This window comes from Sander vitreus, chromosome 2 (genome assembly GCF_031162955.1).
Source record: "Sander vitreus isolate 19-12246 chromosome 2, sanVit1, whole genome shotgun sequence".
Taxonomy (NCBI): Eukaryota; Metazoa; Chordata; class Actinopteri; order Perciformes; family Percidae; genus Sander; species Sander vitreus.
In genome coordinates, this window is record NC_135856.1 from 3,903,103 (window position 1) to 3,920,493 (window position 17,391).

At 42.9% G+C, this 17,391-nt stretch overlaps 2 protein-coding genes across 4 annotated transcripts; both read right to left on the reverse strand.

Annotated features, from left to right (window-relative positions):
• Positions 1–548: 548 nt before the first annotated feature.
• On the reverse strand, positions 549–8,925 carry LOC144532626 (myelin-oligodendrocyte glycoprotein-like). 3 transcript variants are annotated; one of them, XM_078273496.1, is made up of 5 exons: positions 8,749–8,925; positions 5,255–5,605; positions 5,031–5,123; positions 2,533–2,646; positions 549–1,364 (listed from the first exon to the last, which is right to left on the reverse strand). In XM_078273496.1, exons 1-5 carry the CDS (start codon positions 8,807–8,809, stop codon positions 1,219–1,221), a joined length of 765 nt encoding a protein of 254 aa, XP_078129622.1. In that variant the 5' UTR covers positions 8,810–8,925; the 3' UTR covers positions 549–1,218. The 3 variants fall into 3 exon arrangements, with proteins under 3 accessions (XP_078129622.1, XP_078129631.1, XP_078129640.1); XM_078273505.1 differs by lacking the exon at positions 8,749–8,925 and adding an exon at positions 6,394–6,513; XM_078273514.1 differs by lacking the exon at positions 2,533–2,646.
• A 1,709-nt stretch (positions 8,926–10,634) lies between these two features.
• LOC144532617 (uncharacterized) lies at positions 10,635–17,158 on the reverse strand. The gene is made up of 5 exons (XM_078273485.1): positions 17,047–17,158; positions 15,896–16,246; positions 15,672–15,764; positions 12,652–12,765; positions 10,635–11,450 (listed from the first exon to the last, which is right to left on the reverse strand). The coding sequence occupies exons 1-5, from the start codon at positions 17,117–17,119 to the stop codon at positions 11,305–11,307; spliced, it is 777 nt and encodes a 258-aa protein (XP_078129611.1). The 5' UTR covers positions 17,120–17,158; the 3' UTR covers positions 10,635–11,304.
• Positions 17,159–17,391: the final 233 nt, after the last annotated feature.

Here is a 17,391-nt window from a genome sequence, read left to right on the forward strand (position 1 = left end):
TTTTAGTAAGTAGGCTACTTTAGTTATAGTATAGTTATATATTTTACTATCTTTGTTCAGATTTCTGCCTTGATTTTAGCTTTATGTCTATTTCTGTCTATCTTCCTAAAACGTGTTTTCCTGGAACTGTGTGAGCACCGTTTTATTATACATCCACAGTTAGGTACCACAGGCTGTAAATATTAATACATGACAACATGACACAAAGCCAGCTCCATAAAGACGTGTTTCTCCCCGTTTGCTTTTCAGAGCAAATTGTACTGACAGCTGGAGTTACGAACTACACAAAACTACGTTTAACTCCAACTCTGAGACGAGTTTACAGTACAGAGCAGTACATTAACATGTAACCTCAGACTGGATGGAGTACTGATGTACGTGATCACGTGATGTTGCTGAAATGTTTGATGCAGAACACCTTGGTGGGGTTTTAATTGAGCCTTTCACACTTTGACTTCAATAAAAGGATTTGTGAACCTTCTTCACCGCTGTAAATCATAAAGTAAACACAGAATCAGAGCAGAAAGAGAAAACTACAACACTGAGCATCACGTTCCCTTTTTAAACAGCTTTATTTGAAATGATAAAGATAAGGACAAACATCCAGAAAAGTGCTACACAGTCAGAAAATGTTGAAGATTTTTTTTTACATAGTGTGCTTCACGGTACAGTCAATAAAAAATAAAATAAAAAATGAAACATCCCGACAAAAAAACAGCTTCAATATTAAATAGAAATGTGCAATAAAAACATGTCAAATCTCTTTAACATGTAAACAGACTCTAGAAAGTGATTCCCTGAGAGCACATCAAGCCATTTAAAAAGAAGTAGACATTTAGGAAATACGCTCATTTGCCCTTTCCAAGAGTTAGATGTAGGGCTGTCAAACGATTAATTGCTGAATTTCTATACTTAATCGCGATTAATCACGGTTCATCACTATTATTTTGCATTTCAATCATTGTTACCAGTGGATCTTGATTGGGAATCAAATGAAAAAAAGCAAAAACTTGATGAACTTGACTTTAAGATTTGTATTTGTTCATTATTTATTTACTGTAAACAAAAGAAACGTGTGAATCTGTCATTATTGCACAATTCCTCCAAGTACCTAACTAAAAAAATGTGTTACTCGTGATATTTTACTTTGTAATTAGATTGACTTCACTGTTGTTGAGTAAAGAGCTTTTCTTAAGCTGATGAAGTTTGGATGTGTTTTTATGGTTGAGGGGATGACTGCGTATCGTCTCGGACCACCAACCCTCTCACACCGTGTTCTGCAGCGCTGTGTGGGTCTCCGTCCTCCTCTGTCGTCGGGGGCCTCAGGTATCTCATCGTAAAGTTGTTTGTCTTCTTACAGATCTCTGTGAGAACATGGAAACCATTTTGTGACACGCTACATCTAAACAGTAGGGCTGCACGATATTGGAAGAAACTGACATTGCAATATTCCCCCCCTGCGACTAATTTTTACAAGATGACATAAATAGCTCTATTTAGAAATACTAAATCATTCTCAACTACTGGGGTGCGCACCTACGTAGAAAATAAAAAGAACTTTTCTTATGTGAACTAGTCTTTGTTCAACGTGATATCATGACTTTGCGTAAACATACACGCCCACTTTCTAAAGCCAAGTGGCGTGTTATCTGCACGCATTTTGAGCTATCTGCGTGTATATCTACGCTGTATACAGCGGACGTAAACATACACGCCCACTTTCTAAAGCCAAGTGGCGTGTTATCTGCACGCATTTTGAGCGCCGTATACAGCAGACGGGTTGACTTTAGGAAAGGAACAATCGGTTGGTTTTAGTAAAAGAAGAAAGCGACGGTTGAGTTTAGGAAACGTGACGCGCGGGACACGATCCCCGGTCTCCTGGGTGAAAGTCCTGTGTTTGACCCATCCTCCCCCTTTCACACTACTCGCTACAGCGTAATGTAAGTCAATGGAGGCCAAACGGCGTTGATAAACACGCTAAAAAGCAAGTATGCGTCTTGATAACGCGCCAATAATGGCGTACGGATTGGCGTGTCATACATACGCCACTTCATGAGATCAGTCTGCTTTGTTGAACTTCAATGCTTTACAAACACTGAAGCAAGTAAGCGCTGCGACTACTCTTCTGAAGAGATTTGGGAGGAAATTAGGAAGAAATAAACTGACTGACATGACACCATTGTATTCATATAATATCAATCCAGGCTACAGTGAATGATAGTAATAATGAATGTTGCTTCCTCCAAATTTCAGGTTTGATAAACTGATCAACATTGATTGTGATTGGTGGTTGCTGTGCATGCAGATCTGTATTTCACGCACTAGCAACAACGTGTTACTGTATTTTTCGGCAATTAGGTAAAGTAAACCCAAATGTTCTGATATAGAAACTTTGAAGATGGAGCGTTAACAAACATTGTGATTGGTTCCAATATAGGACCTATATACCTCTTTCTGGGTGTTGAGGAGTAAATGTACCGAGTTACTCTATCCCACTGATAATAAAAGGCTGTAAAGCAGTTTGTAACTTACGGATCACTCCACATTTCACCAGGAGAAGAAGAACAACAACAACAACAACAACAGCAGCAGCAACACAGACACTGGGAACCACTATTTTCCAGACAGATTCCTCCTTTGCAGAGCCTGAAGAAATATCAGACAGAGTTGAGTTTAGAAGGACAGTTTCAAAAGGTGATCCAGGGTTTATCAACACACACATTCACCGTCCTAATCTCCCTGCTCCAAAATTAAAGTATCCTCTCAGAACCTATTCTCTGGCTGGATTAGTTCATCCCAACCCAAACCAGTGTGTCTCCGAGGTCCCCCACGTCACAGTTAATCATTCATCATAGGCTATGTTCAGACTGCAGGCAAAAGTGACCCAAATGTTTGGGGTCAAGTGACCAGGTCAGACTTTTTCAGAAGTAGTGTGAACACCCAAATCTTGCCCAGATTGGATTTTTTCAAAATCAGATTCAGGCCACTTCCATATGTGGTCCTGAATCAGACCCAGATCTGATTTTTTTTTCAATGCGGCCGCAGTGTGAACAACCAAGGCGGATTTGATGCGACTTTAACCTCAATAACCCTCGCTGCGCCCTCTCTCCCCGCGGGGAGGGGCGGGGCGGGGCCCCCTGCTCCCGGTGCAGCTGTCAACCTGGGCGGACTGTCCTCAGTGCGCCCCAACCGCGTCGCCAGGGCGGGGATCGGCTCACGTAAAAAGGCGATGTCGGCAACCCACCCGACCCACATGGACCGTCGGGGAGGTGGACCGTGAGCGCGTGCGATAGGACCCGAAAGATGGTGAACTATGCCTGGGCCGGGCGAAGAAAGGGGAAACTCTGGTGGAGGCCCGTAGCGTCCTGACGAGGCCCGTAGCGTCCTGACGAGGCCCGTAGCGTCCTGACGAGGCCCGTAGCGTCCTGACGAGGCCCGTAGCATCCTGACGTACAAATCAGTCGTCACACAGACCTCTGTAGTGAATTTGCAGCCATAACTCCACAAAAGGCCAAAATAGCCAATTAGTCTCTCTTTCTCTTCATTCTTCTCCTCCTCAGCACCTGCTCATTAATGTCACGGCTGCCATTACACAAACATTTTGAAATAAAAGTGAAAATGCTGACTTCCTCCATCACCTCCCTAACGTTAGTGCAACAGCGTGCTGCGTCTGATGTCATTGTTATTGTTACTGTTCTTTTGATCATGCGGGTCAGTTCGAAACCGCACACAGTTCACGCTGGAATCTGATACAGGCCACATTTTAAAGGTGATGTCAACAGCCAAAAACATCAGATCTGAGCAAAAAATAAAATAAAAAAAATAAATCAGAATTAGACATTAAGACTCACAGTGTACTAGCTATAGTGTACTGCTCGGGATTTAAAGGAACATGCTGACTTATTGGGACTTTGTCTTATTCACCGTATCCCCCAGAGTTACATAAGGTCATACATACCCTTGTCATCATACTGGGAACTAGGGCTGAACGATTAATTGCATTTGCGATAATATCGCGATATGTTAAGACGCCATTTCCTAAATCGCAAAGGCTGCGATTTGACTCGCAAGAGCAAATCAGTCTGCACCCGCAGAGAAAGCATCAGCTTAGCACGCTAACGCTACGCCGTACCTTGAGCTGATTTCTGTCATTCAAACAACTCTGAGTTGTAGTTTAAAACTTTTACAGCCATTTTAATAAAATGAAGGGTTTTATTCGGGCTCGAGTCCATACAAGCAGTTAATGGATACAGGCACGCAGAACTGAAGGCTCGGTTAGCAACGATTAGCTCCAGTTAGCTAGCTCCGTTATAGAGATCTGGAGTGGAGGAGAGGGGTAACAACCAGACTCTGATAAATGACGTTCGGGGAGCTTTCACAGCAGCGTGGCCGCGGCGTGTCAACGGTTATTAGTACAGTTAATCCCACGGCAAGACTACCAGCATGCTACTGCTAACGTAACGATAGCCTCTCTGAGCAAGTGCAACGTTGACGCTGTAATGCACATGGCACGCAACGTCATGAGGGGAGGGAGGGGAGAGAGCGAGAGTCTCTCTCTCTCTCTGTGTGTGTGCTAAGCTAGGCTAGATGGAGCCAGTTACCTCCAGGATCTGTGCTAAGCTAGGCTAGATGGAGCCAGTTACCTCCAGGATCTGTGCTAAGCTAGGCTAGATGGAGCCGGTTACCTCCAGGATCTGTGCTAAGCTAGGATAGATGGAGCCAGTTACCTCCAGGATCTGGGCTAAGCTAGGCTAGATGGAGCCAGTTACCTCCAGGATCTGTGCTAAGCTAGGCTAGATGGAGCCAGTTACCTCCAGGATCTGGGCTAAGCTAGGCTAGATGGAGCCAGTTACCTCCAGGATATGTGCTAAGCTAGGTTAGATGGTGCCAGTTACCTCCAGGATCTGTGCTAAGCTAGGCTAACGGTGGGGGCATCAGACAGAGTTACGACACGCACGGAGATGAGAAGGGTATGTCTGGACTTATCTAACTCTGGGGGATAGAGGATGAAGAGTAACAAAGACATTTACCCCCCCGATGGTCTGACTCGGTCTCTTCTTCTACTGGAGGTCCAGATGTGCTGGAATCATTTCTCTTTGTCCTGTTCGCTTGGTCTTTGGAAACTGTTTTAAAAAAGAAAAAACAAAAAGACAAAAATGTTCTCAAATCAGGAACAAACTTCATCAGGATATCCCCAATTCTGAGAATCATTTTTAGTATCTGAATGAACCTGTAATAACCTCAGCATGCTTACCAACAGTGATGTTAATAACAAAAGGGGCTGCCAGGTTTTTGAGGAAGACTATGTACTTTCCACTGTCGGAAAGAGTTACTGAAGAGATCTTCAGCGTCACGTTTCCTCTGATCAGGTCTTCATGGTTGAGAGTGGTTCTGCCTCTGTATCCATCCATCTGGTCATCTGGTTGGTCCTTTCCATTTCGATAAGAGTGGACATCATTATCATAGTAACCATGGTCATCTCTCTCTCTCGCCACATCCAGCGTGTAGGCAGACAAGTCGACGGGGGGGTCCAGACCACACCGTATAATGACATCATCTCCTTCTGCTGCGTCTATCGTCTGAGGGCAGGTGAGACGATGCCCTCCTGGAGAAACAGACATAACATTCACACAGCTTTAACACCTCTGAAGGACCAGAGCTGATGGTTTAAAGTCAGTTCTCCAACTATTCCTAAAATGAAGAATGTGCTGCTCCACCTCAACAACAGGGCTTTGACGGTAACCACGTTTTATTTATTTATTTTTTGCTCGCGGAAGTTACAGGAGAACAGATATCGTGTGATATGAAATATAATGAAAACAATAATCATTGTGTAGTTGTGTAAAATAGGTTTTAAGAAGTGATCTAAAAGATCTGATTTTGAGAGTCTGCAGTTATCGTCTTCACCAATCTGTATAAAAGAGTAAAGTCATGAACTGACAACAGGGAGGAAACAACAACAAACAGCTGTCCTACAGTAATACAATAATGCCATTTCTTGCTGACACTCCTTCAGATGTTGATTCAACTCTGATATTTCTTGTGTTATACTTATTATTTTGTACATGAGCACTTATTATTGTCCACCTTTGGTACAGAACAGTCAGGCAAAATAACACAAAGATCAAACACTACACTAGGTAAAGCGAGAAAGCAGCATGACTAAATCACAACAACAAGAAGATTAAAAGTAAGTATTAATAAATGTTTCTGGCAAATGACAACATAAGCTCAACAAGTTATATCTTTAAAGTTTAAATAATAGGCTTAACCCCGCATACTAATAAGTAGCCTGCTAATGTAACTACGTCGAAGCAACACTCCCCAAACAGTAACAACGTTACTACACAAGACTTAGTTTCCGGTTTTTACCGAAGTCATAAGTAAACTTACCCGCAGCAAACGGTAAGATCATCAGTAGAGCTACCACCCGTGTCCCGGTCATTATAAGAAAGGAAGAATAAATCTTGTTGCAAATTTTCCGTGTAAAAACACTCCAAACCAGTGGCGGGTAAAACTAAAAGTCACCGGCCAATCATTATAAAGACCTCCCCAATGCACGTTACCTCATTTTCATGTGACGTTACGCCTCCACTGTCCATGAATGAGTTACATCAGCTGTGAACACACCCTGTAGCCAAAATGTCAGATAGCTGTGGTTCAACTGGTGCCTAAACCGAAGAGGGACAAGCCCGGGCTGTGTTTCTATATAGTCCCTCTCAGAAGGAAAACCCAGAGGAGGTATTGTGCTGAAACTATTCTCTCCTTTCAGACTAGAGGAAAGAAACCATTATGTTTTTATTACACTTCATACATTTGTGTCTGTAGATTTCTCTTAAATGTACCAAAGGTTAGCATTATAATGCCTCATTTACATATTTAAACAATTTCAGGAAACTTGTAATACAAAAAAAAAAATTATATTTAGGCATGATTCTTTATTTTCTTGTCTTATTTCTGTTTTACTTTGTCTCACAATGCTGTGAAAGTGAGTTTTTCTTATTTTCACATGTTGAAAGTAAGAGCCACAAAGTCTGGGAACGTAATGTGTACGCTGAACAGATCGGGGTACAAGGTCACCCTAGCCTACAACGAGTTTTTAAAGTGTGCTATTAATAGCCTGCCGTAACGGCTTGAGCACCGCTACCTCCCTACCAGACACTTATTTTTAACTGTCAATACCAATGAAAAATAATTCAACCTGATGGATCATCAGACTCATTCATATCAGAACTGAAACACTGGACGAACAAACCCTGACTCACAGTCTGTTTCCCCATAGATGGATATACGTTTCTTTTTTTTTAAGGAAACAGCCAGGTTCAGGTGAGAAAGTATAAGATAAGCCTTTAACATTATCCCACTGCACCGAACAGCAACCCCATATTCACATATGTTATAAATAGGTGAATGTATAACCTTTGGTAGCCTACACGATGCATTCTCTGTTGATTACATTTGCCTTCTGGTTGACAGCACAAAGGAGTGAGGAGAATAGAGAGGGAGAAGGGCAGAGAGAGCAAGATGAACAAGGTGAGAAAATGGCTAGGTAGCCTATAAGTCACACACATATACAGGTGCTGGCCATATAATTAGAATATCATGAAAAAGTTGATCAGTAACTGGGTACTCAGTCCCCCCTTTTCCCCCCCTCAGTCCGACGCCCCTGGGTATGTGTGCTGCAATAATCATGCTTTGTAGTTGCCATCTTTTTTCACAGCAGATGCCTTGAATCTGTTGATAGTTTGTTATAACTGCATGTCTCAATCTGTCTAGTTCTTTCTCCAAAACTCAGAAGTCATGATTTAAGGGTTTAATAAAATATATATAATGCCCCCCCAACGGTCAGATCCTAGAATCGCCCCTGTTTCCAAGTCTCCTGCTGGCCTTCAGTCACATCAAGAAATACCACGATTCTCTGATTAAATCACGTCAGAAAGAAAATAAAAAAAGTCAGAAAGCTTTATTGCCAAGTAAGTAAGCTACTTTTCAAGGAATGTGCCTTGGTGGTTGGAGCATACATAAAACATATTGAACACAAATATGAAATAAACAATACATACAGCTATATAGTATGTGCCATGGGCAGGTGTGTAGTCCAGAATAAAGGTTAATGCAAAGTGTAGTGACTAGGGAGGGGAAGGGGCCTCGTTAAAGATGCCGACTGGACCCAAACCACCGGGGAGCCGGTGAAACAGTGTCTGTTCTTCTAAATCAAGCAGCCTCTCTCAATGGTAACTTCGGTTTGTTCAACATGAACCCCATTTTCCTGTTTTTTGTACGACTGATGTGAACAACAATCTCTGAAATGTGTTCAGTATTGAGCGAGAACACAGAGGCAGGTAGGTTACAGGGAGGATAACGTTACCTTTAGACGCGTTCTTCTACTTAGCCATTCATTATTTTTGTTGCACTAATCATAACGACACCACCACCATAACTAAAATACCAGCCAACACATTCATCACTGCAGCTCTAACGTAGGTCCTAAGTTACCCTTCGCCGCTAGATAGCTCTTAGCTAACAGGTGCGATCACTAACGTTAGCTAAAGTTAAACTTAGCAAAAAGTTTCCATCAATGCTAATCAAGCATAAGTTTAAACTTGTCACCATTAGCTCACAGCATTATACCAATGTTATAAACCTAAAAAAAGTTAACGCTGACAGCTACGTTAGTAACACCTGTCCGATGAAGTCATTCTCAAACATTAGCTTCTCCGTTACATTAGTTAGCAAACTCCAACTTACCGGCTTCAGACAAAGGTGCAACACATAGAAAGCTGGAGACTAACAGGACGACCTTCATCATCACAATGAGTTAAAATGGCATGTTATGCTCTTATAACAACCAGTGCTAAAGTAATATTTAATTTGAAATCGTAGGACTGCCTGTAGACTCGGCTACGTCTGTGACAAACTCAGCTGCTGCGGGTTACGAGACCGAAAACTCACGGCATTAAAAGGAGGAGGCATTAAAAGGGACATCCCATCCTCATGCAGGCAAAAAAAAGACCTCCCGTTAGTTTCACTCCTTGAAAAGGTCTAAATAAATTAATGTGACGACCCAAGTTTATAAGTTATACTATGTAATGTATACTTTATTAATCCCGCAAGGGGAAATTACAATGTTTTTCACTCTGTTATTACACACATGCCTGAATAACACACACATGCTCTGTACCTCTACATGCAGTAATGGAGAGATGTCAGAGTGGGGCAGCTGCCCATGGAAAGGCGCCCCGAGCAATTGGTCTCAAGAGCACCTTGGCAAGTGCCCAGGAGGTGAACTGGCAGCTACCAGTCTACCACCATACTTTGGTCCGTATGGGGACTTGAACCAGCAACGGTTCCTAACCCAACTCCCTACTGACTGAGCTACTGCCACCCCATATCTTCTGTTCATATAAGACTCCAGTAGAAGTGTGAAGGTGCATTTGATGCCCCCACATTTACAACAATGCACCGCTCACTATGAAAGCCAGTCAGTAAATATATTTTAATGGTAAATAATAACACCACAACAGGCTTTGTATAATTATAAAATATTAGACTGAGGAAAATGTCATGAACAAACAGAGTATTTAAAAGTATTTGGTGATTTTAGCTCCACTATTGGTGTTGTGCTTCCACATATACACACCTTTATATGATATAAAAACCTGCGTTAATGCCCTTTTCTAACATCCTTCATTATAAAACTGCAGTCCATTATTCTTTTGGAGGCAAAAGTTAAATTCCAGCCAAATACTAGACACAGCAACCCCTAAATAACAACAAACAAACACGTTTGTGAACTGTGATTAAACCGCAAAATATTTCAAACTTAGTGTCGAATTCAGCATATAAAGACATTTGAATAAATACCTTGTTCTGGAAAGTGTAAAGAAAGTCCACGCGCTTGAAGCTTTCAGCACCGACTCCCTTCTTCTCCCTTCCTTCCTGTGTTGCAGCAGCACATGGCCTCTAAGCCCCGCCCCTTTTACAAACTTTCGCGCCATTCAGAGATTCCGAGAACTCTATTGGCTGATGGCAGCGAGCTGCGCGCCAACTGAAATGCATTTTTTTTCCGAGGTCGATTTTTTTAGTAAGTAGGCTACTTTAGTTATAGTATAGTTATATATTTTTACTATCTTTGTTCAGATTTCTCGCCTTGATTTTAGCTTTATGTCTATTTCTGTCTATCTTCCTAAAACGTGTTTTCCTGGAACTGTGTGAGCACCGTTTTATTATACATCCACAGTTAGGTACCACAGGCTGTAAATATTAATACATGACAACATGACACAAAGCCAGCTCCATAAAGACGTGTTTCTCCCCGTTTGCTTTTCAGAGCAAATTGTACTGACAGCTGGAGTTACGAACTACACAAAACTACGTTTAACTCCAACTCTGAGACGAGTTTACAGTACAGAGCAGTACATTAACATGTAACCTCAGACTGGATGGAGTACTGATGTACGTGATCACGTGATGTTGCTGAAATGTTTGATGCAGAACACCTTGGTGGGGTTTTAATTGAGCCTTTCACACTTTGACTTCAATAAAAGGATTTGTGAACCTTCTTCACCGCTGTAAATCATAAAGTAAACACAGAATCAGAGCAGAAAGAGAAAACTACAACACTGAGCATCACGTTCCCTTTTTAAACAGCTTTATTTGAAATGATAAAGATAAGGACAAACATCCAGAAAAGTGCTACACAGTCAGAAAATGTTGAAGATTTTTTTTTACATAGTGTGCTTCACGGTACAGTCAATAAAAAAATAAAATAAAAAATGAAACATCCCGACAAAAAAAACAGCTTCAATATTAAATAGAAATGTGCAATAAAAACATGTCAAATCTCTTTAACATGGAAACAGACTCTAGAAAGTGATTCCCTGAGAGCACATCAAGCCATTTAAAAAGAAGTAGACATTTAGGAAATACGCTCATTTGCCCTTTCCAAGAGTTAGATGTAGGGCTGTCAAACGATTAATTGCTGAATTTCTATACTTAATCGCGATTAATCACGGTTCATCACTATTATTTTAGCATTTCAATCATTGTTACCAGTGGATCTTGATTGGGAATCAAATGAAAAAAAAGCAAAAACTTGATGAACTTGACTTTAAGATTTGTATTTGTTCATTATTTATTTACTGTAAACAAAAGAAACGTGTGAATCTGTCATTATTGCACAATTCCTCCAAGTACCTAACTAAAAAAAATGTGTTACTCGTGATATTTTACTTTGTAATTAGATTGACTTCACTGTTGTTGAGTAAAGAGCTTTTCTTAAGCTGATGAAGTTTGGATGTGTTTTTATGGTTGAGGGGATGACTGCGTATCGTCTCGGACCACCAACCCTCTCACACCGTGTTCTGCAGCGCTGTGTGAGTCTCCGTCCTCCTCTGTCGTCGGGGGCCTCAGGTATCTCATCGTAAAGTTGTTTGTCTTCTTACAGATCTCTGTGAGAACATGGAAACCATTTTGTGACACGCTACATCTAAACAGTAGGGCTGCACGATATTGGAAGAAACTGACATTGCAATATTTCCCCCCCTGCGACTAATTTTTACAAGATGACATAAATAGCTCTATTTAGAAATACTAAATCATTCTCAACTACTGGGGTGCGCACCTACGTAGAAAATAAAAAGAACTTTTCTTATGTGAACTAGTCTTTGTTCAACGTGATATCATGACTTTGCGTAAACATACACGCCCACTTTCTAAAGCCAAGTGGCGTGTTATCTGCACGCATTTTGAGCTATCTGCGTGTATATCTACGCTGTATACAGCGGACGTAAACATACACGCCCACTTTCTAAAGCCAAGTGGCGTGTTATCTGCACGCATTTTGAGCGCCGTATACAGCAGACGGGTTGACTTTAGGAAAGGAACAATCGGTTGGTTTTAGTAAAAGAAGAAAGCGACGGTTGAGTTTAGGAAACGTGACGCGCGGGACACGATCCCCGGTCTCCTGGGTGAAAGTCCTGTGTTTGACCCATCCTCCCCCTTTCACACTACTCGCTACAGCGTAATGTAAGTCAATGGAGGCCAAACGGCGTTGATAAACACGCTAAAAAGCAAGTATGCGTCTTGATAACGCGCCAATAATGGCGTACGGATTGGCGTGTCATACATACGCCACTTCATGAGATCAGTCTGCTTTGTTGAACTTCAATGCTTTACAAACACTGAAGCAAGTAAGCGCTGCGACTACTCTTCTGAAGAGATTTGGGAGGAAATTAGGAAGAAATACACTGACTGACATGACACCATTGTATTCATATAATATCAATCCAGGCTACAGTGAATGATAGTAATAATGAATGTTGCTTCCTCCAAATTTCAGGTTGTGGTCGACTAGCGGGGCCAGCTTTGGTTGTTTGATAAACTGATCAACATTGATTGTGATTGGTGGTTGCTGTGCATGCAGATCTGTATTTCACGCACTAGCAACAACGTGTTACTGTATTTTTCGGCAATTAGGTAAAGTAAACCCAAATGTTCTGATATAGAAACTTTGAAGATGGAGCGTTAACAAACATTGTGATTGGTTCCAATATAGGACCTATATACCTCTTTCTGGGTGTTGAGGAGTAAATGTACCGAGTTACTCTATCCCACTGATAATAAAAGGCTGTAAAGCAGTTTGTAACTTACGGATCACTCCACATTTCACCAGGAGAAGAAGAAGAACAACAACAACAACAACAACAGCAGCAACACAGACACTGGGAACCACTATTTTCCAGACAGATTCCTCCTTTGCAGAGCCTGAAGAAATATCAGACAGAGTTGAGTTTAGAAGGACAGTTTCAAAAGGTGATCCAGGGTTTATCAACACACACATTCACCGTCCTAATCTCCCTGCTCCAAAATTAAAGTATCCTCTCAGAACCTATTCTCTGGCTGGATTAGTTCATCCCAACCCAAACCAGTGTGTCTCCGAGGTCCCCCACGTCACAGTTAATCATTCATCATAGGCTATGTTCAGACTGCAGGCAAAAGTGACCCAAATGTTTGGGGTCAAGTGACCAGGTCAGACTTTTTCAGAAGTAGTGTGAACACCCAAATCTTGCCCAGATTGGATTTTTTCAAAATCAGATTCAGGCCACTTCCATATGTGGTCCTGAATCAGACCCAGATCTGATTTTTTTTTCAATGCGGCCGCAGTGTGAACAACCAAGGCGGATTTGATGCGACTTTAACCTCAATAACCCTCGCTGCGCCCTCTCTCCCCGCGGGGAGGGGCGGGGCCCCCTGCTCCCGGTGCAGCTGTCAACCTGGGCGGACTGTCCTCAGTGCGCCCCAACCGCGTCGCCAGGGCGGGGATCGGCTCACGTAAAAAGGCGATGTCGGCAACCCACCCGACCCACATGGACCGTCGGGGAGGTGGACCGTGGCGCGTGCGATAGGACCCGAAAGATGGTGAACTATGCCTGGGCCGGGCGAAGAAAGGGGAAACTCTGGTGGAGGCCCTCGTGAGCGTCCTGGCGAGGCCCGTAGCGTCCCTGACGAGGCCCGTAGCGTCCCTGACGTACAAATCAGTCGTCACACAGACCTCTGTAGTGAATTTGCAGCCATAACTCCACAAAAGGCCAAAATAGCCAATTAGTCTCTCTTTCTCTTCATTCTTCTCCTCCTCAGCACCTGCTCATTAATGTCACGGCTGCCATTACACAAACATTTTGAAATAAAAGTGAAAATGCTGACTTCCTCCATCACCTCCCTAACGTTAGTGCAACAGCGTGCTGCGTCTGATGTCATTGTTATTGTTCTTTTGATCATGCGGGTCAGTTCGAAACCGCACAACAGTTCACGCTGGAATCTGATACAGGCCACATTTTAAAGGTGATGTCAACAGCCAAAAACATCAGATCTGAGCAAAAAATAAAATAAAAAAAATAAATCAGAATTAGACATTAAGACTCACGGTGTGACCGTAGCTATAGTGTACTGCTCGGGATTTAAAGGAACATGCTGACTTATAGGGACTTTGTCTTATTCACCGTATCCCCCAGAGTTACATAAGGTCATACATACCCTTGTCATCATACTGGGAACTAGGGCTGAACGATTAATTGCATTTGCGATAATATCGCGATATGTTAAGACGCCATTTCCTAAATCGCAAAGGCTGCGATTTGACTCGCAAGAGCAAATCAGTCTGCACCCGCAGAGAAAGCATCAGCTTAGCACGCTAACGCTACGCCGTACCTTGAGCTGATTTCTGTCATTCAAACAACTCTGAGTTGTAGTTTAAAACTTTTACAGCCATTTTAATAAAATGAAGGGTTTTATTCGGGCTCGAGTCCATACAAGCAGTTAATGGATACAGGCACGCAGAACTGAAGGCTCGGTTAGCAACGATTAGCTCCAGTTAGCTAGCTCCGTTATAGAGATCTGGAGTGGAGGAGAGGGGTAACAACCAGACTCTGATAAATGACGTTCGGGGAGCTTTCACAGCAGCGTGGCCGCGGCGTGTCAACGGTTATTAGTACAGTTAATCCCACGGCAAGACTACCAGCATGCTACTGCTAACGTAACGATAGCCTCTCTGAGCAAGTGCAACGTTGACGCTGTAATGCACATGGCACGCAACGTCATGAGGGGAGGGAGGGGAGAGAGCGAGAGTCTCTCTCTTTCTCTCTCTGTGTGTGTGCTAAGCTAGGCTAGATGGAGCCAGTTACCTCCAGGATCTGTGCTAAGCTAGGCTAGATGGAGCCAGTTACCTCCAGGATCTGGGCTAAGCTAGGCTAGATGGAGCCAGTTACCTCCAGGATCTGGGCTAAGCTAGGCTAGATGGAGCCAGTTACCTCCAGGATATGTGCTAAGCTAGGCTAGATGGTGCCAGTTACCTCCAGGATCTGTGCTAAGCTAGGCTAGATGGAGCCAGTTACCTCCAGGATCTGTGCTAAGCTAGGCTAGATGGAGCCAGTTACCTCCAGGATCTGTGCTAAGCTAGGCTAGATGGAGCCAGTTACCTCCAGGATCTGTGCTAAGCTAGGCTAGATGGTGCCGGTTACCTCCAGGATCTGGGCTAAGCTAGGCTAGATGGAGCCAGTTACCTCCAGGATCTGGGCTAAGCTAGGCTAGATGGAGCCGGTTACCTCCAGGATCTGGGCTAAGCTAGGCTAGATGGAGCCGGTTACCTCCAGGATCTGGGCTAAGCTAGGCTAGATGGAGCCAGTTACCTCCAGGATCTGGGCTAAGCTAGGCTAGATGGAGCCAGTTACCTCCAGGATCTGTGCTAAGCTAGGCTAGATGGAGCCAGTTACCTCCAGGATCTGTGCTAAGCTAGGCTAGATGGAGCCAGTTACCTCCAGGATCTGTGCTAAGCTAGGCTAGATGGAGCCGGTTACCTCCAGGATCTGTGCTAAGCTAGGCTAGATGGAGCCGGTTACCTCCAGGATCTGGGCTAAGCTAGGCTAGATGGAGCCGGTTACCTCCAGGATCTGTGCTAAGCTAGGCTAACGGTGGGGGCGTCAGACAGAGTTACGACACGCACGGAGATGAGAAGGGTATGTCTGGACTTATCTAACTCTGGGGGATACGGGGAATAAGACAAAGTCCCAATAAGTCGGCGTGTTCCTTTAAAGACACATTTACACACAGCTCCCAAAGTCAGATTATCTTGTACTAAAAGAGACGGTAGGATGAAGAGTAACAAAGACATTTACCCCCCCGATGGTCTGACTCGGTCTCTTCTTCCACTGGAGGTCCAGATGTGCTGGAATCATTTCTCTTTGTCCTGTTCGCTTGGTCTTTGGAAACTGTTTTAAAAAAGAAAAAACAAAAAGACAAAAATGTTCTCAAATCAGGAACAAACTTCATCAGGATATCCCCAATTCTGAGAATCATTTTTAGTATCTGAATGAACCTGTAATAACCTCAGCATGCTTACCAACAGTGATGTTAATAACAAAAGGGGCTGCCAGGTTTTTGAGGAAGACTATGTACTTTCCACTGTCGGAAAGAGTTACTGAAGAGATCTTCAGCGTCACGTTTCCTCTGATCAGGTCTTCATGGTTGAGAGTGGTTCTGCCTCTGTATCCATCCATCTGGTCATCTGGTTGGTCCTTTCCATTTCGATAAGAGTGGACATCATTATCATAGTAACCATGGTCATCTCTCTCTCTCGCCACATCCAGCGTGTAGGCAGACAAGTCGACGGGGGGGTCCAGACCACACCGTATAATGACATCATCTCCTTCTGCTGCGTCTATCGTCTGAGGGCAGGTGAGACGATGCTCTCCTGGAGAAACAGACATAACCATAACATTCACACAGCTTTAACACCTCTGAAGGACCAGAGTTGATGGTTTAAAGTCAGTTCTCCAACTATTCCTAAAATGAAGAATGTGCTGCTCCACCTCAACAACAGGGCTTTGACGGTAACCACGTTTTATTTATTTATTTTTTGCTCGCGGAAGTTACAGGAGAACAGATATCGTGTGATATGAAATATAATGAAAACAATAATCATTGTGTAGTTGTGTAAAATAGGTTTTAAGAAGTGATCTAAAAGATCTGATTTTGAGAGTCTGCAGTTATCGTCTTCACCAATCTGTATAAAAGAGTAAAGTCATGAACTGACAACAGGGAGGAAACAACAACAAACAGCTGTCCTACAGTAATACAATAATGCCATTTCTTGCTGACACTCCTTCAGATGTTGATTCAACTCTGATATTTCTTGTGTTATACTTATTATTTTGTACATGAGCACTTATTATTATTATTGTCCACCTTTGGTACAGAACAGTCAGGCAAAATAACACAAAGATCAAACACTACACTAGGTAAAGCGAGAAAGCAGCATGACTAAATCACAACAACAAGAAGATTAAAAGTAAGTATTAATAAATGTTTCGGGCAAATGACAACATAAGCTCAACAAGTTATATCTTTAAAGTTTAAATAATAGGCTTAACCCCGCATACTAATAAGTAGCCTGCTAATGTAACTACGTCGAAGCAACAGTCCCCAAACAGTAACAACGTTACTACACAAGACTTAGTTTCCGGTTTTTACCGAAGTCATAAGTAAACTTACCGGCAGCAAACGGTAAGATCATCAGTAGAGCTACCACCCGTGTCCCGGTCATTATAAGAAAGGAAGAATACATCTTGTTGTGTCCGCTGCGTTGTTGTAAATTTTCCGTGTAAAAACACTCCAAACCAGTGGCGGGTAAAACTAAAAGTCACCGGCCAATCATTATAAAGACCTCCCCAATGCACGTTACCTCATTTTCATGTGACGTTACGCCTCCACTGTCCATGAATGAGTTACATCAGCTGTGAACACACCCTGTAGCCAAAATGTCAGATAGCTGTGGTTCAACTGGTGCCTAAACCGAAGAGGGACAAGCCCGGGCTGTGTTTCTATATAGTCCCTCTC

Bases quoted from the DNA above. Each gene is read 5' to 3' on its own strand.
- LOC144532617 (XM_078273485.1), bottom strand. From the start codon at position 17,119: ATGTATTCTTCCTTTCTTATAATGACCGGGACACGGGTGGTAGCTCTA. The intron at 16,247-17,046 runs GTAAGTTTACTT...CTGTTTCTCCAG, and splicing joins GATCTTACCGTTTGCTGCCG to GAGAGCATCGTCTCACCTGC. The intron at 15,765-15,895 runs GTAAGCATGCTG...TTTTTAAAACAG, and splicing joins TGTTATTAACATCACTGTTG to TTTCCAAAGACCAAGCGAAC.
- LOC144532626 (XM_078273496.1), bottom strand. From the start codon at position 8,809: ATGATGAAGGTCGTCCTGTTAGTCTCCAGCTTTCTATGTGTTGCACCT. The intron at 5,606-8,748 runs GTAAGTTGGAGT...CTGTTTCTCCAG, and splicing joins TGCACCTTTGTCTGAAGCCG to GAGGGCATCGTCTCACCTGC. The intron at 1,365-2,532 runs GTAAGTTACAAA...ATGTTCTCACAG, and splicing joins GGTGAAATGTGGAGTGATCC to AGATCTGTAAGAAGACAAAC.